The following is a 19909-nucleotide window of genomic DNA, read 5'->3' as shown; positions in this document are numbered from 1 at the left end:
TTAATCAGCACCTGCAGGATAGGCACTATAGATAATGGATAGCGTCTTCTGTTGTGGTTGCAAAGCAAAAGTTGTATGGCGCAACCAAATGCTGTTTTCAGTTCTATAAGATGCTCAGGGGAAAGGGAAGAAAATAAAGCACATATGAGAAAACCAGCAGAGCACAGAGTAGATAAAAATAGAATTATAGTCATGACTGAGGGAGGGTGAGAAAATGGTACTGTCTTCATTTCCAGGTCCAGAACTCTGCAAACAGTGTGACATCTAGTTGTGAATATGTAAATAACTTGGTTCCATAAAAAGCATGGAACCCCACTAGTGTGGCCTTGAGTCCATGGCAGCCATTTCCCCTGGAGTCCTTGAGTGACTTGGATGTGGTTCCTGTGACAAAAAAAGGCAAATATTTGAATTACTATCTTTCACTCAATAGATGTCCCAATGGCAAGCCGTGTGTCTGTACGCGTGTGGATGTGCAAACGTGTTATTCTGTGGCCTAAGACTCCAAGGTCTGGCCTTCTCATGATTCACATGTGTGATAGAACATGGTGTTGCATCTGGGTGCAAAAATGTTGGAAGCCTTCAGGGACATCAGTGAGACTTTCGCTGTAGAACATCTGCAGAGTTTAAATGTCTCCGCTTCCATATTTCAAATAAATGATGGGCTTTGGGAGCTTTCTGGAAGGACACCGTGCTTTCAGGCACATTTGGACTATTTTACAAAGCCCGTGTTTGCTCAAGCGACTCCTGACCTACATTCCCTCCCGGCCAATCCTCTGCGAAGGCAAGCACAATCTGGAGAGAGGGAACGTGACGGCACGGGGGGAGGGGCGGGGGAGTCACGCTGAGCACCGCCCTTTCCGCACGTGCCGGCCCCCTCCGCACAGAGATCGTCAAATGAGTGAAACAGATCACTCCGCCGAGTATCGACTGGACCGTGTTAGAGCGCGAATCCTGCAGCATCGCCCACGAATCGCGGCGTTACAGTGTACGTTTTGTGGCCACACACACAAATTTGGCAAATGTGCAAATAACCCGCATGTGGACCTTTAAAGTGTTTTTAAAAAAGAAATTCCTCGCTCGTCTTCGGCGGGGTAGGGGGATGGAGCCCCTCCTCGTCCGCCGTAAAATCGTCAGAGTGAGACGTCTGTCTTTACTTGACCCAGCTCTTCAGCCGAGCCCCGGCATCGCATTAGCATAAAATGTGTGTCAGTAGGGCAGCGCGCGCTCACATGCCATGCGCACATGCCGCCGAGCTCTGAAAGCATTCCTCCGCCGAGCGAGCTCAATGTGCCGTCCGCACGCGCGGCTCTCCGCCAATGGGAGAGCGAGGACGAGTCACAGAGTGGGGGCGTGAGGAAGGGGGGGGAAGGGGGGTCCTTGATACACAAACAAACAGTCATAGCGGGGGGGGCGGTCACATTTCTCAGGCACCTGGAAACGTGCTGGTTATTTTAGGACGCGTGTTTCTTCCTGACGGGGTTTAAACTACTTCCACTCGGCCCGCGGCTTCCAGTGAACCAGCAGCTCGTCCACAGCAGCCCCGTCGGCCTCAGCGTCCCGCGAGCACCGCCCGACTCGTCCACCGACGCCGCCCCGACTCCCGCGGACCACTGACAGCGACCCGCTCTTTGTTTCTCCCGGTTTGAAGGCTCCGGCTCACCGGGCTTATCCAGGACCCTCCGTGACTTTAAACCCCGGCTCGTTTCGAGGGAACCCCCAGGAAGCGAGTTTACAAGGGACTGCACCGCAGCACGACGCCCGCCCGTCCAACCGACCGGCGACCATGGAGAACAGCCCCGGCGGTGAGTAGCACGGGTGGGGGCCGCGCACTCGAACATCCGCCAGGGAGAGAGCGCCTCTGCGGCGTTCATTTAGGAGAATTACGGTACCACTCGAACACGAGCCCCGCGCGGAGGGATACGGTTGTAATGATATTTGACGCGCTATAATGTGTTTTAACAGGACACCCCGGTGGTAACCTGTTAAAGGGTGTCAGGGCTTTAGTTTTCGGCTGTACGCGCCGTGTCACCTCCACGGTGATGGCGTGCTAGTGGGTGAGGGAGTGAAAGGGTGAGTGGGTGAGGGCGGCTCTCCCCGCTGCGGACTTCCGCACCCCCGCATGTAAACAAACCTCACGTGAAGTGCGTCCTGAAACGCCCCCTGACCGGACGGCCCCCTTCCCTCTGCCACCGCTCTCCTCTTCCTCCTCCTCTTCCTTTCCTCCTCTTTTTTTACAAACTCATTCCCAACCCCCAACCCTTCACTGGGCGGGTCGCGCTGTTACGTCGATGGTTTAAACATCGACCCGCACGTCCACACCTGCCAAGAACATTCTGTTGCCTTGTGTCATTGTAGTATTTTGCTGTTTTGGGTGTGTACCCCTGGCGGTTACGCGTACTCGGTGAAGTACACACGTTACCCACGCAGTCCTGAGCAGCAGCCAGACCTGGCCGCACACTCGAACCTGAGGCGTTGGCCTGCGGAGAACCGGGATCGGACACTTTAGCTGGAAATAGAGCCGGGCGTGACGTCATGCACGGGTTAACGCTGGCTCTTTCTCTTTCCCTTTGGGTTTTTCCATTCACAGCGAATCAAACTTCTACATTTAACCCTATTCGCTAGGTAATAATAGTCTTCTTCTCCTTCTGGCTTTTCCCTTCAGGGGTCGCCACAGTCTGCGCTATCTAACCCTATTCTCTGTATCCTCCTCTCACACCAACTATTAATAGTGCTAATAGTATTAATAGTTAATGACAACCCGGTTCAGGTCGCTGCTTTGAGTCACTCAAGTGAGTCAGCACCCGGTCCCGGGTGCTGGAGGAGGGCGGGACTGCGTGTTACGGACACCGGCGTCCCCCCTCCCGGGCGGGGCCAGTCTGGTGGCGCTGAGGCGGGCTGGGAAGGGGGCGGCAGTGTAGGAATCATGCGCCTGCTCCGTGCCGCGCCTCGAGCTTGATAGCACGTGTTTACAGCCCCAATAGCCACGTGCAGCGCATGATTTCCCCGTCCCCGCCCCCATTCAGAGCCCCGCCCCCGCTCCCCCGCCTCCCCGCCGTGCGCGCTCCCGCTGGCTCGCGTGTTCGGCGGCGGCGCGCAGGGATCCCTCCGGCTCCCGCTGCCTGGTCAGTGGGTCAGAGGGGATCCGGCCAAGCGCGGCAGCCATGTTTAACACGTGGCGAGCTTACATGGAGGCGACCCAAGGTCAAGTCTGTAAGCCGAACCCTCTGGGAGATGACCCAATGGCTCGTCTGTTTCCTGGAGACGGCCGAGCCGGTGATCCAGTGTCCCGTGTTGGTGGCGAGCGCCGCTGTAGCGTCCAGGACTCAACAGGTGATTCTGGACTGAATAAACAACCCACCCAGCCCCCGGCCCCCTCAATCTTGCGGGGTTGCTTACATGATGAAGAGCACTTTATCCCCAGGCTAAACATGGCAGTCACCGTAGGGACGATGTATGCCAGTGGTGCCGGGTAACATATTTGTAACTGAGGTGTATGAGTCATGACCTGCAGCTGCCCTCTGATCAGCCAATCAGCAGTGAGGTAACCTGCGGGCACAACTGCCAGTGTTCCTGGCCCTCAGGTGAAGGAATGAAGGCCCTGGTTACTCCAGGATGCTTAGTCACGTTCCAGAGGGGGAACGGACAGCTTTCACATACAGCTGGTTTCACTTGTTCCACGTGATTGCGGATGAACAAGAAAGAAACCGTCATCGGGTTTCCAAGCTGCCAGTGTTGCTTTGAGCGTGTGTGTGCGCATGTGTGTATATGTGTCTGCACGCACGTTGGCCAACTAGGCAGAGGCACATGACTAAACATGACTTAGGTTTGGAATGCAGGTATTAAAAAACAGAATTAGTGAAATCAGACGCTGGGAGGCAGAGGAAGCTGGCCGGTGTGCAGCCTGCTCACTTTGAATTTAGGTTAGGAGATCACGCTGTAGGCCTTTTGCCCAACACTTTGCTTATGCTTGTCTGGACAGGGAACCGAGAGCAGAGGACTCGGATGCTACAGTTTTTCTCTATATTCGTGTTCTGCTGTGCTCGGTGTGCCTGACAGTAACATTCAAGGCGGTAGCTGGGCAGGTAAAGGCACCCCTGTATGGTTGGAGCTGCATGCAAATCTGCATTAGCAGTTAATTAAAATAAAAGAAACCACTTCTTTACATGGGGAGGCTATTGTTTATACAATCTGTCTGCCATGCATGGATGGCTGCTATAAAGATCTGGCAGGGGGAGGGCATTAGAGCATTCAATGGCTCCATGTGTGTTCTGAGGTCACGTGTTTGCACCTGTGGCCGGGGGGAGGCGTGGGCCGTATTCCTCAAGCTCCTTCCCACACCCAGTCAAACCAGTTTCCAGGAAAACACAGAGCCGGGGCAGACAGTTGGACTGTTTTTACACTGGGGGGGCAGGGACCCGCTGGTGAATGGAGGAGCGGGGTGTGGAGACCCAGCCCACTGCAGGTGACACATATGTCACTGGGTTTTCTGCTCCACGCACAAAAACACAGGAAGCACATGCAACGTCCGTGTGTGAGGTCACACAGCAGTCCCACGCGGTCAGTGTTGACACGTGTAAGCGCTGGAATTAAGCAGGCACAAAAAGAGCAGCACGTTTTCTGAGGAGAGCGAGCACAAGAGCCCAGGGAGGATTTTCCCTTGGATGATTCAAGGGTAAGAGGAAGTGTACGGCAAGTGACTGTAGTGAGGGGGGAGTCAAGGCTAACACATTTCTTCTGAGGTGATATATGTCATCTCTCAAATTGAAAGCACATTGCAGAGCCGCCACCCTACGTTCATGTCTGATAGTGACCTACAAAGATCCTTCGCAAACAACCCCCTCCTCGTCCTCCCCGAGCAAGATGTCTGACACCAGCTGCCTACAAAGCACCTCTAACTCAGAATAATCCTAGGAAATTTGAATAATAATGTGGACTTAAATAATCTTATGGATGTGCTGGCCGGTGGGTTCTCTTAGATTCACTGCGACCCCCACCCCCTCCCACCGATTATCAACGTGTCCAAAGGATTGCACGGCAGCAATGTGACCACAGAGCGCCGTTTGTGGAATGCAGAGATAACCAGGCTCTGCCCGCTTTCCTCCACATCTCCCGCCGCAGAATTAAGAGCCCCCACCCCCTCCAAACGTGATCTGCCCTCGCACTTGTTATTATACTGCTGCTGTTGTCTACACGGGACTGCGCAAAGAGCCTTGTGAGCCGGGCGGGAACTGTGTCAAGAGTCCATGTGAGCTCCCGGTCAGGTGGCTGGCAGATAGATGGCTCTGCAAGCCGGCAGCCAGAGAGGGGAGGAGGGAGGAGGAGTGTGGAGAAGGAGGGAGGGAGGTGGGGAGAAAAAGACTCGGCGCTGAGAGGCAGGGAGCGGGGAGCTGGCTGGCTCAGCCTACACGTGAGGAGCGGGCTTTCATCTTGCGGAAAGAACTGCGTTTGCAAAACAAGGGCTTGGGTGTTGCATTGAGGGGTAATGGGACATTTCCGAGTGGATGAGACGTCCCTGAAGCAGGGCCACTTCAAGGCCTGGCTGCGGCACCCATTAACAACAACACCAACTTATTTCCACAATACTGCTTGTGAGCAACATTTGTACAATATCCTGGTGTATATATAAAATATTATATATGTCTGTGTTTTTAAAACCAGTTTCCATTGAGATGAGAGATGAGATGAGATGAGATAAGAACAACTTTATTAATCCCGAAGGAAATTGTTGTGCCAGAGTTTCAAGTAAAAACATAACAGTAATAGACAATAGTGGAAAGGAGGAAGAATAAGAAATATAATGAAATATAAATTGTCTTAGCTGTTAGCAGTAACTACAAAGAGAATCAACTATATTGTGTTGCTTAAACAAAATGAAATATGCAGTATTTAAAAAAATGATTAAAAATAATACAATTCTCCCAAATCATCAAAAACGACTTATAAATCAAATGATTTTGAAATAATCAAAAAAAAAAAAAAAAGCATATAATTGCTGAAGATTTGAATTCCAGATCGAAAAAGTGGCGGCTTATCACAGAGAGCCTCTGGACGTCGCCACTCAGAAACCATCTCTCTGTCTCGCTCTGTATGTCTTATTCCACACATTTCCCCAGTTGCTGTTTGGCCTGGGAGAGTGCGGTCGATTCAATTCCCAGAGGTTCAGGGTAAAAAGCCTGGCGCTCCGGGACATGTCGAACTGACGTGCCGCCCTGTTTCCTCACCCCCTCCAGGAGGTGTCATCTTGTATGCCGGTTCATCTGGCAGCGCCAGCCCGAGCCCTGGAAGCCCCTCCAGCGGGTACCAGACCCAGTCCCCCTCCTCCCATTCGCAGCCCTCGTCCCCAGAGGGCGTGTCCTTCCAGGAGATTGGGGTGCTGAAGCAGGGGGGCGAGCAGAGGGGCGGCACCCCCTCCCCGAAGATGGTGTTCCAGTTCCCAGAGGTGAACAACAACCCAGTAGCCCAAATCTCCACAGGGCCAACGGCTCCTTACAACCCCCCCACCGTGGCCAAAAGGTCCTGCAGTTTCACCGGCACCTTCACCAGTAAGTGACCCCTCCAATCTCCCACATCCCTCCTCTTCCGGTGCTCATTTCTACATGTGTGATGACGGTTGTTGTTGTGCCCCCCCCACCCCCCCCACCCCACCCCCACCCGCAGAGACTGGAGGGATGGTGCTCCTGTGCAAGGTGTGTGGAGACATCGCCTCCGGGTTCCACTATGGTGTGCACGCCTGTGAGGGCTGCAAGGTGAGACCGTCAGCCGTCTTCCGTCCTTTCCCTCTACCGAACCCGGACAGACACACTGACGCCCCATTTCCCAACCACCAGGGCTTCTTCCGGCGCAGCATTCAGCAGAACATCCACTACAAGATGTGCGTGAAGAACGAGAACTGCCTCATCATGCGCATGAACCGGAACCGGTGCCAGCACTGCCGCTTCAAGAAGTGCCTTTCAGTGGGCATGTCCAGAGACGGTGAGACATACACCCGTAGGCCGGCTCGTAGTGCTCCTCCACGACACATACGCTTGCTCAAGTGTATCTGCTCCATCTTTAACACACATATTCATTTCTTCCTGTTTAGAAGAAATAATAATCACAGGATAGATAGTGTGACTGCTGCCGCCGCTGAAAATCCCCTTTTTAAGCCTTTTACGGGTTTTAATGATTCTGAGCCCAGATTGCATCTCAATACGGGCGAGAAAAAAATGGCAGAGTTCTCAGCGGCTACTCTTTTCCGATGCCTGGAAAGGAGTAACTGATCGATTTTTTTAATTTTTTTTTTCCCCCGTTCATCTCTGATACCTGCCCTCGTCCCTCACCCGGTCACTCTCCTGTCATTTCACTGATGACACGCCCCGTACACGCTGCTGACCCAGTGACCTACTTACACACAAACCAGGGAGCCAGCACTCTCAACTTAAGAGACAGAGAGCCAAGGAAAGGGAGAGAGAGACAGGGAGAGAGGGAGGGAACACACAGTGCACTATAAATAGGGCTGTCAGCAGAGGTGCAGTATTGAAAAGACGGGAAAGGAAGTGGGAGTGGGGGGCGGGTGGACAGACTGCAGGGCTTGGAAGATGATGGCTTTAGTGGCCATGTCACAACCTGACAGCTTTGATGGAGAGAGCAGACAGACATGATTGCGAAGTGATAGAGGAGCCAGAAGCTCTAGTTTGTAGATGTTATTTCTGGCCCTTTCATCAATAATTCCAATAAATGAGTGCAAACAGCAAGTGGTAACTCTCTCCCTTCCCCCACCCTCCCTGCTGTCCTCCTCAGCTGTACGTTTTGGTCGTATTCCCAAGCGGGAGAAGCAGCGTCTCCTGGATGAGATGCAGAGTTACATGAACCAGCTCAACGAGTCAGCCTCCATGGAAATGGAAGCGTCGCCGCCGCCGCCACCCCTCGGCACCTGCAGCCCCCAGAACCAGCCTGGCGATAGCGCCACCTCCATATTGCAGCCTTACCATGGCAACGTGGGGAATGGCGAGGAAAAACCGCTTAAGTTAGCTGGCGGTGGCAAAGTGTGCACGCCAGCTTTCGCGAGCAGCCCGGCGGGGAAAGCGGTGGCGCCGCACGCGACGCAGGAGCGGACATCGGGCTACCATACGCCTTCGATCTGCCCCATGGTCCATGCCAGCAGCGAGAACTCGCACAGTACTGTGCCCGTTTCTAAGTACGGCTTCCAGAACCAGAGCCAGTGTCCCGTAAGCGGCGCGCTCTCGTCGCCAGCACAAGCGGCCAATCAGAACAGCCTCCAGCCAGCTGACCCCCACAACCAGACCTCCTGCCCCTGGAAGCTGAGCGGCGGGGCCAAAGTGCTGGTGGGTCCCCAGTTCTCCTTCTCTGTGCAAAAAGCAACCATCACGCTCGACTGCCTGTGGATGTGTGATTTTCAACACCTGCTGTCAACCCCTTTTTCCCAGGCGTGTCCGTTGAACTCGTGCCCCGTGGCCCCGGCAAGCTGCTCCAGCCAGGAGGTGTGGGAGTCCTTTTCCCAGTGCTTCACGCCGGCCGTCAAGGAGGTGGTGGAGTTTGCAAAGAGTATCCCGGGCTTCCAGACTCTGAGCCAGCATGACCAAGTTATGCTGCTGAAATCCGGCACCTTCCAGGTACGGCTGCTGAGAGTCGCCCCCAGCCACTATCCCAGAGTGGCACCATCAAACCCGTTTTCTCACAGCGCCTCTTTCCCGCAGGTTCTGATGGTGAGGTTCTGCTCCCTGTTTGACCCCAAAGAGCGGACGGTGACCTTCCTGAACGGACAGACGTATTCACTGGCGTCGCTGCGGGCACTGGGTATGGGCTCCTTGCTGGACGCCATGTTCGACTTCAGCGAGAAGCTGGGTTCCCTGGGCTTGGAGCCGGACGAGATGGCTCTGTTCATGGCCGTGGTGTTGCTCTCGGCTGGTAAGCTAACACCTGCTCGCAGGGCCCGCTAAGAGCTTCGCTCACATTGCGCCCCTTTTTAACCACACGCTTTCCCCTCTCCCCTGCAGACCGCTCCGGGATGGTGGAGGTGGGTGCTGTGGAGACGCTGCAAGAGAATCTAATCAAAGCCCTGCGTTCTCTGATGGCTAGTCGGCGTCCAGACGACAGCACCCTCTTCCCCAAGCTGTTGCTGCGCTTGCCCGACCTGCGTACCCTCAACAACCAGCACTCCGACAAGCTGCTAGCTTTCCGTATAGACCCCTGAGTCCTCCCCCCACCCGGCCTGCGTCCTGACGGGCGTCTACCCTTGGGGAGCCCACTTTCCGGTCCCCCAAACACTGGCCTCAGTGGCACAGACTGTTACGGAAGGCGGACCGGCCGCTGTGCAACCGGGGGCTGCGAAGTACAAGAGAAGGACTGCAGGAGGGCCCAAAGCCCGCGGACTGGGGCCCCCACCCTCGCTTCCAGGGCGGCTAAGATGAACTGTTCTTCCTCGGGGCGTCTAAATTCCAAGTCATCACTTTTCATGCTGTTGCTCCTCTCTGGACTTCGTCCTGCTGCCGCCCCCCCTCCCCCCCAGTGATAAGACAGGAAGAAGGGGGGGGGGGGTAATACTTACAATCCCCCCCCAGACAGGGGGAGATGTACAAATATTCACCAGCTATGATTTCTTACTCTTCATTCATTCATTCATCCACGCTCAGCACTTTCAGAGAACCCTCCAATGGTCACATGGACAGAGCAATAGAAGTTCCTCTGCCCCACTGCCGCCCCGCTGTTGAGGCGACAGGCTCAGAGGCTACTCTCACGTGCTGAGGAAATGTCCATCCCATAAATGAGTATGAGTAAAATCACCCATCCGTGATTGAGAAGTGTTATGTTTTTAAGAAATGGAGGCACAGTGGTGATCAGGGAGATGTTATTATTATCGGTCTTTTTCGACCGCGTCCGATGGGCTCCACGTCTGGAGTTCTAGTACATCCTGTAGATATCTGATTCCCGGCCTGGGGCCCAGTTCGATTCCTGGTCCGAATCCAGGTCAAGTCCCGGCCCAGGCCCAGGTTAGTGTGCAGTGTCTTGCATATGTAAATGAAGTACTGAAGTATTGTATGATGCCATTAACATATTGAATATGCTCTATAGACTGTGAGGCAGCACTCTGACCGTGCACTCTCCGGTGTATAGACTTTGTATTTGAATATATAGGATTGAAATAAATGTATTGTCAACCGGCTGCACCACCTTCTGAATATTTTGTTACTACTTTGTGGTCACACCGTAGAGAATGATTATTAAATAATGTTCTATAGCATCTGATCCGACTCCTTTTCTTCCTTCGTGTCATGCTTCTGTCAGCCTTCCCGCCGGCGCACCGTAGAACCCGTAGCCTAGCAACAGAAGCAATTGGCCAATCACGTGCGCTGGTCTTGGAGGTATTTGGGACTTTATTACCAACAACACTGGATTTGAATGCGATAACCAGCTAATGGTGTTATGCAAAGTATCTGTTTTAAGAGGCGGATGATTGTCTCCTGCGTCAGCCCACAGAGACGTCTGCGCCACAGAGGTCACGGCCCACCGCTACCGAGATAAGGCTTCCGAAAGCAACCAACCATGGGTTCATTGGCTTAATGTGCATGCACGGATGCAGCTGCTTGGTACTGTCTGATAGCACACAGCACATCAGCAGAAAGCTATCAGGCCAGACCCACCCAGGGCCTGCAGAGATGTTTGGGAACACTATACATAAAAAAAGGAAGCCCCTGACCTTCAGGGGTGGCTGGTTCAGACCGCCTGCTTGAACAAAGAGCACCTTCACCACGTTGATTCATTGGGTCGGAATAAACACCAGCAAAAGGCATATGTGCACTCCCGACTGTGCACGATTTTTTTACACCGGAATCCCCTATCACACAATCTGGAGTTCATGGCATCACACTTCTGGATTCTAACTTCGCATTCCCTGTCTTTACAGAGAGTCACTGCAAAACTCCCATTTCAATCATTTGCTAGGATTCATTCATTCATTCATTATCTGCTATGTGTATGTCTGTACATTACGTGAATGAGAAGGCGTAAAGTTGCATGTCTACACGTGAGAATAAGAGGGTGAATGCTCATCTGAAACATTAGCTGGATAATGAATGAATGAATGAATGAATGGCTTTTAATAGATCCTGGTCCAAGATGGGAAAGTTATTAAACCAATCATTGATTTATTATCTATACTGCATAGCCTGCACTCAGAGTTGCAAGGTGTTAGACCCTATCCCAGCTGTGATTGGACGAGACGAGGAGCTCACCCTGGACTTCCAACTATTCGCCCTCTCGTTCACACGTCTGGACAATGAAGGGTCTCTAGTTAACCTTCTGCATGTTTCAGGACTGTCCAATACTCCACACAGAAAGGCCCCTTGTGCAAATCCAACCTTCTTGCTGTGGGGAGGAGGTGCTACCCACTATGCCTGAGTGCTGCCCATATTCACATATACTTACATAAAATATAGTAAAATGTCTTCCCGGCATGAGATCATCAGAAATCTCTTGGTCATCAACCACAGCAGATGGGTCCCAGAATGTCCTGCAAGAGGGTTCTTTGAGAGGGAACCTCAGAAAGTAACAGGCTGCTGAGGTTCTCCATTACAACAATGTTCAAGTCATCACTACACACTGGGTGGAGGTCCTCATGTGCCACCTGCTGGACACAAGGAGAAGCATTAGAAGGAATAAACATCCTTGCAAGTTATTTATTTTACATTAGATCAATAAGATCCTCAAAGCTTAAATTCCTCTCTGGGCATGTCCTCACTGAACATCTGAGATGTTCTTCAAACATGAAAACAACTGTGTCCTATCCCCGGGTGACCGTAAATGTGTTGCATTCAATGTCTTTTCAGAAAAATACGACGGCTGAAACCCCCCTAAACTTGTGCTGTAAGCCATTTTGGTGCAAAGGTTGCGGACACCTGTGCGTCAGCTGTTTGCCAGCTGATGAGGTGCGATGCGAGCCGAACCCCTCGGACCATTGCTGTTATTTGTTTCTGCCTTGATCCTGGCGTGAGGACATGGCTGTCTGGACGCCATGAAGTCTGTGTGAGAAGTGCGCGCACAAACATCTGAGCAACACAGACACTGAGCCCAGAAATATTTAGGACAGACTCTTTAGTAGGTCACCCTGTCTGCAGGTGCGTCTCAAAGAAGAAAAAGAGAAGGTCAAATGCACTCAGGTTTTGGTGCTGGTCCGCTGCAGCAGCAGCACACAGGGATGTTTTCTCTGCCTTCTGCTGCTATCTTGTGGAGGGAGGGTGTAACGCACTCTGATTCCAGGATCTGGTTGGGGGTTGGAAACATGTCACGTGAACAAAACATGTACCGGCAGTCTCCAACCCCTGGGTCGTGGACCAGAACCAGTCCGTGGGTCATTTGGTAACGGGCATTACAGAAAGAATACATAACTTACATTGTTTCCGTTTTATTTGTTATCTGAGTCTGAACAATATTTGATTTTGAAAAATAGACAAATTCTCTCTGTTACTTCCATCTATGCTTGTCTTGGTCACTTGATACATAAAAAGCCAAGATTAAACCCACAAGCTAGCAAGATGAGTAAAAAACAGATGTCTTTGCAAAGGAGAAAAGGCCCAGTGAGGAGACAGAAGAGCCTATGACCACTAAGAAAAGGACAGCTGCATTTAACAGACAATACCAGGGGACCTACTTAAAATATGGATTTATAAAGAGAGGTGATTCCCACACACCGAGCCCACTCTGCATAATATTGTAATGAGTCACGAATGTTGGGGTTTATGTTGATGTTTGTTTTCTGTGTGATTTTGAAGTTGCTGGGAATTTTGTGGGTGTGGTTGGGGTGCAAGGAATTCTTACCTGGAATTGAGCAGGAAGAGCTAGTTGTATTGCAGGCTTATGTGGCGTGACTGTGGCCAACAACAGCTATTGCTTATTAAATGAACACTTTACCGTCAACCAGGTGTTTTCCCTGACTAAAATGCTACAATATGCAGTGACAAGCTTTCCAATGAGGCAACGAAGCCTTCAAAACTGCTTCACCAGTTAGTAAAAAACAAACCTTCGGAGTATTTTGAAAGAAAAAAGTTGGGAATATTTATATATTAGTATTAATAAGTATTTATCTGCCTCGCCTTAAAGGCTGGTTTGCGAAAATATTGTCTGACATTAAACCAGTCCCTTGCGCAAAAAAGGTTGGGGACCGCTATACTATACAACAGTTTGACTGCATGACAGTCTGACGCACACACACACACACACACACACACACACACACGCGGACTGGCAGGTAAACCCTGCAAGGGCACTTCAGGAAGTATTTGTCCAAGAAGAGGGGGATACAAAAGTATCCTTTCTTCAATCTGGCGATGACCTCACATGTATCGGTAATACAACCCACTGTGTGAATGGTTAATGTTAAATATAAAGAAATTTAGTTATTCACAACAACAACAACATTTCTCAATTCAACAAGCAAGTGAGGAAAGCCCGCTCAGTGGTGGAACTGAACCTGGACCATCTTGAATCAGTGGCAGTTCCCACCCCCTGCATGATGAGCTGTGGCTAATGGGCAGCTTCAACAAACGGCTCATCCCAACCCGGTGTAGAATTGAACGCTTCAGATGCTCCTTTGTGCCCATGGCCATCAGACTGTACAACAGCAATCTGGACAGCACAAAATTCTGACAAGCTGGCAGTGCATCTATGCTACCACAACCTCACTACCACACTCATTCACACGTGTCATGCCCTAACTCTGTTGTCTATTTTTATCCTTGTTGGTGTCAGTCCACTCGCATCATGTTTATTTTTTCATTGTTATTGTCACTCTGTTTCTGTTTTTATCCTTGGTGTTGTCATTTTGGTTGTCTATTCTCACCCTTGCTGTCTTTTTTTCATTCTGTTGTCTATTCTTATCCTTGTTGTTGTTCACTCTGCTGTCTATTTATTTGTGGATATCTTTTGCCATCTTTTAATTGTCTCTCTATTCTTGCGCTGCTGTGACAAAAGAATTTCCCCTATGTGGATCAATAAAGTATATCTTATAAGTATAAGTAGAGTATAAGATAAATAGATAGATAGATAGATAGATAGATAGATAGATAGATAGATAGATAGATAGATAGATAGATAGATAGATAGATAGATAGATAGATAGATAGATAGATAGATAGATAGATAGATAGATAGACAGTTATATGTTTGGATAGGGCCGTAACAGTTAAGTCCCATTACCCCCTGCCCCGTTATGTGTGCATGATAATGTTCTTAGTCTAAATCCACTGCTTTGGTTACGAAACCTTCTCATACACAGAAACCCCTCTTCACCCAGTGACTGGCTCCTTCAAGCCACTGGGATCCACGGCAACCTGGATGGTACGGCGAAGTCAGAAGAGTCAGAAATCGGTATAATTAAAAAATTGTGGAGTCATTTATAGAAAAAGACAAAAAAAATGGAATTAAATTAAATTTAAAAAAAAGAAGTTATCTAACTGTTAAATAACCCCTATTCGGAAACAGTCAGTTCATATGTAATTCAAATCTTTAAGACCTTCAAGTTCCAGGATAGACGGGGGAGAAATAACACCCCTCTTTTGGTGGCGCCAGTGGTACAGTCCGGCACCGTCCCAGTGTGAGTGGACACTGCTGGAACAGGCTCATCAGGGAGGGGCGGGGGGGCCCAGGATCAGGGTTAGACAGAGATTAACTGCATGGAGCACCGCAAAGCTGCAGCGTAATCCTCACTGTGGATAAAAAAAAATCAGAGCAAGAGTTTTTAAATCATTCACACACACTCACACACACGGAGACACACACATACACTCAGCAGAGGAGCTGGCAGATTTCACATTCTGGACATAGAAGCGCCTTGTTGGTGAATCATCTTGAGAGAGACTTTTGGATTTGTCTCAGTCACCTCTGACTCCGAAGGGGGGGGATCATCATGAAGAAGGAAAAGGTATGTGTTTTTACTTCCTGCCTCTGCAGGGTGCAGCTTGGCTTTTTGGTCCATTTGGCATTTGAGGCTGTCAAGGATGATAAATGTAGAGGACCTGCAGGAGGTTCTGCAGGCCGCCTCTGCCAAGGCAAGGCATTGGATATGAAACATAAAAATAACAATTTAATAAATGACATTTTTTCAAAATGTCTCCTTCTCACTGACGGGGCTGACTTGTTTATCATGCCGTTGAAGCTGTGGCTTCTGCGCCACCGGCGAGCCAAAGATGGACGGCAGTTACATCCATTGTAATCCTCCAGGGGACTTAAACATGGAGGCTGTTTTGGTGGTGGATCTCCCACCAGACTGAGAATTTAGCGGGAAAGGGTTTGACTCTTCTTCCATCCCAGCAGGTGGGAGATGAGCACGAGCCTCCCAGCTACCAGGAGGCCACCGCAGGTGGGTGTCTGGGGGTCAGTGTATATGCAGGTTGTCTCCAACATGGAGGATTTTTCACAAGAAATGTCCCATCTCCATTCGTCCCCATGCAGGCTATGAGGAGATGCAGGCACAGTTCAGCTGGGATGACAAGGTCATCAGGCAGACCTTCATCAGGAAGGTAGGAGCCGCCCAGAGTGCCGCCCCATCCAAGGGTCACCCAGGTTCCAGAGATGACCTCTGGTTTATCCTCTCTTGTCGTGATGTTCCTCAACCTCTTGCTCCTTCTTGAACATGCTGCGTGTTGGCTGATCCTCCTCTCCCCTCTTGCAGGTCTACGCCATCCTCCTGGTCCAGCTCCTGGTAACCGTGGCAATCGTTGGCCTCTTCACATTCTGGTAACTCTTCTGGTCATGTTCGCTGACCCTGTTGTGACCTCAAGGACCAACTCCATATTTTCTCTCTCTCTTCCCAGTCCACCAGTGAGGTTCTTCATCCAGACCCACCCCGGCTTGTACATGATCTCTTAGTGAGTCCTTCCATGTTGTTACATCGACATCCCCTTCATTTCTTCCTCTACTGCATTTCTCGTTGGGTTTCGCGTAACCTCTGTCTTCCTCCCCTATGACCGGCAGCCTGATGTTCTTCGCCACCTACATTGCCCTTTCCTGCTGCGGGGATTTGAGGTGAAATAAAAAATAAATAAAATAAGATATGAAACATGAGTAAAGAATGAAGACAAGATGGATTCTGTTTTTCCGAACCACACAGGAGGCAGTTTCCCTGGAACATAATCTTGCTAGTACTCTTTGTAAGTATTCAGGCCATCACAGGTTATCATCTGCATACAGTGAGATCTTTATCCACCATGACTCCCCCTTGCAGACCCTGAGCATGGCCTTCATGATGGGATTTGTGTCGAGGTAAGAGCTCCTCCTCTGTCAGGACGTTTCTCCACAAACGGCCGAAGCCCCACTCCTGGACTAACAACCTGTTTACCCTCAAGCTTCTACAACACCAAGTCGGTGATCCTGTGTTTGGGAATCACAGCCCTGGTGTGTCTGTCCGTCACCGTCTTCAGTTTCCAGAGCAAGGTGAGATCCCTTAGCTTTCGGAGGTGATTAGCGGCTTTGCGTATGGACCTCCAAGTTCTCAACCGTGTCTGCGTGGGGTTCCTCCAGCTTCCCCCCACAGTCCAAAAACATGTAGGAGGTTCATTGGAGACCATAAATTTTCCAGGCGTGTGAATAAGAGTGAATGTTTTAATGTGCCTATATGTGAGCAGTCCGGGGGGGACCCCACCCCTCGTCCAATCACGGCAAAGCTAGGCTCCAGCCCTACCATACAGGATAAGAATGACCTAACAAAACTTTTTAAATGTCAGTTCCACTCTGAGAACTCTACTTTCTTTCCGCGGACAGAGGTATTTTGTGGAGGAGAGGGTTGTTCATTAACCTGATTCCCAGGCTCAGAGGCCTGTTGAATAACTCCAGCCTCCAAAAGCCATTTGCAGATATTGAACGGGAGGGGGTGGGAGTGCGGGCTGTCTAATTACTGGAATGTGTTTGGAAGAACGTTCCAGGGAATTGGATGTGGGGCTTTTGAACCAGGTCCAGAGGGTGAAACTTCTCAAGATCCCACACATAGGCCAAAGATGGCCGACCTGGTTTGGGGAGGCCTTTCAGTTCCAGGTCTCCGTCAGCTGCTCATCATCTTCCTCACCCTTTCAGATTGACGTCACGTCTTGCCAGGGCATCCTTTTCTCCTTGTGCATGGTCATGCTGCTCTGCGCCATCACCATCTCCATCATCGTCCCCTTTGGATACGTGAGTTCATTAGTGCGCAAGCACACACACACGCACACACGCACACACACACACACACAGACCATTCTAGAAGTAGACGGTAATGGCTACAGGCTCTTCATGAACACACCTGAGTCAGAGCCCAAGGTGCTGCTGGCTTTATTTGGGTGCTAACAGGAGATTATCCCGGGATAATCTGACCTGACTGTGCTCCAGTGTTTGGATTAGCAACCCAACCACTGCTCACTCCCTGCCCGGCTATCTTTCCAAACAGGTTCCCTGGTTACACGCCATCTACGCAGTGGTCGGCGCCATCCTCTTCACCTTGGTGAGTATTCGTCCGGACAGCCGGTGACAGCCCCCCCCTCCCCTCCCCCCCACTCACTCCACTCCTGTCTCTTCACAACAGTTCCTGGCGTTTGACACCCAACTGTTGCTGGGCAACAAGCGCTACGCCATTAGCCCGGAGGAGTACATTTTTGCCACGCTCAGCATCTACCTGGACATCATCTACCTTTTCAGCTTCCTGCTGCAGCTCACAGGTGGCGGCCGCGAGTGAGGTCGTCCTCCGAGGGACCATCACCAGGGATTAACTTTCTCTGAACTCTTGGCTCCACCTTGGATTAACCCACCCCTCCGTGGACCCGCCCTCCCTCTGTAGGCCGCCCAGTCTGTGTAGGGGCAAGCTGTCGGTTATCTACTCGTGGTTGCGTAATGTTGTGATTTTGTTTTCTTCTCTGTCGCTGTAATCTCGCTGGATAGGTCCGGCAAGAGTTGGTAGACAGTCCCGGGGGCTTCCCTGGGGTTCCAGAACCGGGTGCCAACTCAGATTTGGCAGTTTTTTGGTCCGTCTCACGCCTGGTGGTCCGTCTACACTCAGGCCTGTCACGTGATGTGTTTAGGGTCACTGTTGTAGTTCCGGGAGATCTGTTGTGATTTCTGCTTGTGGCCTTTGAAAGACGCTGGAAAAGGATTCTGTGTTGAGATGATGAGTCAAATAAAGTCAATAACTCACTCACATTTTCTTCCTCGAGAAAGCAAGAGGTGACACTGCTGGTCATTACTGGTCTCAAATAAAACAACACACACACAATGAGATGCTATACTTTGAGCTTGTTCTTGTTATCCACTCCAGTAGCACAGGTGGGAGGTGCTAGTTTAGCCAGCATCGCCACTCTTGTTACCCAGATCTCCACCATTCCCTCCTCTGTCCATGTCCATACCATCACAATCTTATTGCTGTTGAAATCTTCTTGTCGTGGCAACTGAACTTGAATTTCTTCACAGTTCTGAACTGAAGAAGCCTCTTGGATGAGGGGTGAAACGTGTGGTCAACGATAGTCACCTCCTCTACCTTTCATTCATCAGCTCTTCAAAGTACTCTTTCCATCTTCCCATCACTCTTCTAGCATCTGTCACTTCATTTCCCTCTCAATCCTTAATCACCCGAACCAGCTGCACATCTCTTCCATCTCTATCTCTTTGTTTGGCCAACCTGAATAAATACTTCTCTTACTCCTTACTGTCCAACCAAGCATACAAGTCATCATACACCCTTGTCTTTGGCCTTTCATATCTCTACCTTCAACTTGCACTGCATCCCCCCTGCACTCATGCCACCGCCAAGTCTCCTTCTCTTCTCTCCTTAAAGATGACACACCAAGTGTGTCTACCTATCTCCCTGATCACATTTGTTGTAGTTGTCAAGTCATCTGGAAGCTCTCCCTGGCCACCCAGACCCTATCTCAACTCTTTACCATACAACAATCTTTCCTTTCAGCTTCCACCATTTCCTCCTCTGCTCTGCCCTTGTCCTTGTCAATGGACTCATCCTACAAACCACCATTCCCATGCTCTCTGGTTACACTCTCACCTACCACTACTTTGCAGTGATTGATCTTGTACAGAAAAAATCATCTGAACAAGATATAGTCTACCTGGGTACTAAAAGGTATCCGGTACAGCCATTTCCATCCTTTTTGCCAAGTCCACCACCATCTGTGTTCCTATCCTGGATACAAAAATTGGCTTTTCAACACCTCTATTGCATTCACCAATATGTCCACTGAACTCTGCACCAACTACCACTCTCTCACCTAACCTCTCATCTAACTCACTCAGGAATTTATCCTGCATCACTTCATCTAACTCACTCAGGAATTTATCCATCTCCTCTAACTCACAACCGAATAACAACACTGAACATCACACCTTCACTCTCTAACTTCAGACTCATCAGTCCATCTGACACCAGAACTCCTTCAAGATAACACCCATTCCATTTCTCTTCCCATCAATACCATGATAGTACAACTTAAAACCTGTTCCTTGCCATCTGGCCTTGCAACTCTCAACCTGGTCCACTGGACACACAGTATCTCCACCTTCCTTCTCTGCATCATATCAACCAACTCTACATTTTCCTGTCCTCGTCCCAATATTAAAAGTCCCTTCTCTCAGTCCCAGACTCTTGACAGTCTTCCTCCTCTCCTTCTTCCACCCACAGTAACCCATTTTCCATTGGTATCCTGTAGGTTATTAGCACCAACAGCAGTCATTGTTGACCTGGGCCACATCTGATCTGATATGAGAGCCCTATGTTCAATTTTGGCACAGGTTTTACATCGGATGTCCTTCCTGACGCAACACTGTATATTAATCCGGGCCTGGGGCCACTCAGGGAGACATCAGCTCAGGCCCTCGAGAATGGATTGGGGTTCAAAATAAGGACTAAAAGAAACAATAATAACCTTGTTGCTTCAAATGCAAGAAT

General features: G+C 50.3%; 2 protein-coding genes across 3 annotated transcripts; both read left to right on the top strand.

Moving 5' to 3' along the window:
* Positions 1-1396: 1396 nt before the first annotated feature.
* Positions 1397-10244, top strand: LOC147222085 (nuclear receptor subfamily 1 group D member 1-like). The gene is made up of 8 exons (XM_086168095.1): positions 1397-1802; positions 6231-6542; positions 6658-6746; positions 6828-6972; positions 7780-8324; positions 8427-8612; positions 8697-8907; positions 8997-10244. Exons 1-8 carry the CDS (start codon positions 1784-1786, stop codon positions 9191-9193), a joined length of 1704 nt encoding a protein of 567 aa, XP_086024221.1. The 5' UTR covers positions 1397-1783; the 3' UTR covers positions 9194-10244.
* A 4414-nt stretch (positions 10245-14658) lies between these two features.
* faim2b (Fas apoptotic inhibitory molecule 2b) lies at positions 14659-19179 on the top strand. 2 transcript variants are annotated; one of them, XM_086167910.1, is made up of 12 exons: positions 14659-14914; positions 15307-15352; positions 15445-15512; positions 15665-15729; positions 15807-15860; positions 15967-16017; positions 16103-16142; positions 16217-16254; positions 16338-16425; positions 17062-17157; positions 17411-17464; positions 17546-19179. In XM_086167910.1, exons 1-12 carry the CDS (start codon positions 14900-14902, stop codon positions 17693-17695), a joined length of 765 nt encoding a protein of 254 aa, XP_086024036.1. In that variant the 5' UTR covers positions 14659-14899; the 3' UTR covers positions 17696-19179. The 2 variants fall into 2 exon arrangements, with proteins under 2 accessions (XP_086024036.1, XP_086024035.1); XM_086167909.1 differs by having other exon boundaries at positions 15304-15352; positions 17546-19178.
* Positions 19180-19909: the final 730 nt, after the last annotated feature.

The sequence above is a fragment of the Fistularia commersonii genome, chromosome 21, assembly GCF_037954325.1.
Source record: "Fistularia commersonii isolate RoL2024-O1a breed Wild chromosome 21, RoL_Fcom_v1.0, whole genome shotgun sequence".
Classification (NCBI taxonomy): Eukaryota; Metazoa; Chordata; class Actinopteri; order Syngnathiformes; family Fistulariidae; genus Fistularia; species Fistularia commersonii.
This window is presented reverse-complemented; position numbering and strand designations above follow the sequence as displayed.

What these genes read in the sequence shown, in the direction of transcription:
- LOC147222085 (XM_086168095.1), top strand. An exon ending in ACGCCTGTGAGGGCTGCAAG is followed by an intron (nt 6,747 to 6,827) that starts GTGAGACCGTCA and finishes CCCAACCACCAG; the next exon opens with GGCTTCTTCCGGCGCAGCAT. An exon ending in GCGGCGGGGCCAAAGTGCTG is followed by an intron (nt 8,325 to 8,426) that starts GTGGGTCCCCAG and finishes CCTTTTTCCCAG; the next exon opens with GCGTGTCCGTTGAACTCGTG.
- faim2b (XM_086167909.1), top strand. An exon ending in TCCTGCTGCGGGGATTTGAG is followed by an intron (nt 16,018 to 16,102) that starts GTGAAATAAAAA and finishes CGAACCACACAG; the next exon opens with GAGGCAGTTTCCCTGGAACA. An exon ending in TAATCTTGCTAGTACTCTTT is followed by an intron (nt 16,143 to 16,216) that starts GTAAGTATTCAG and finishes TCCCCCTTGCAG; the next exon opens with ACCCTGAGCATGGCCTTCAT.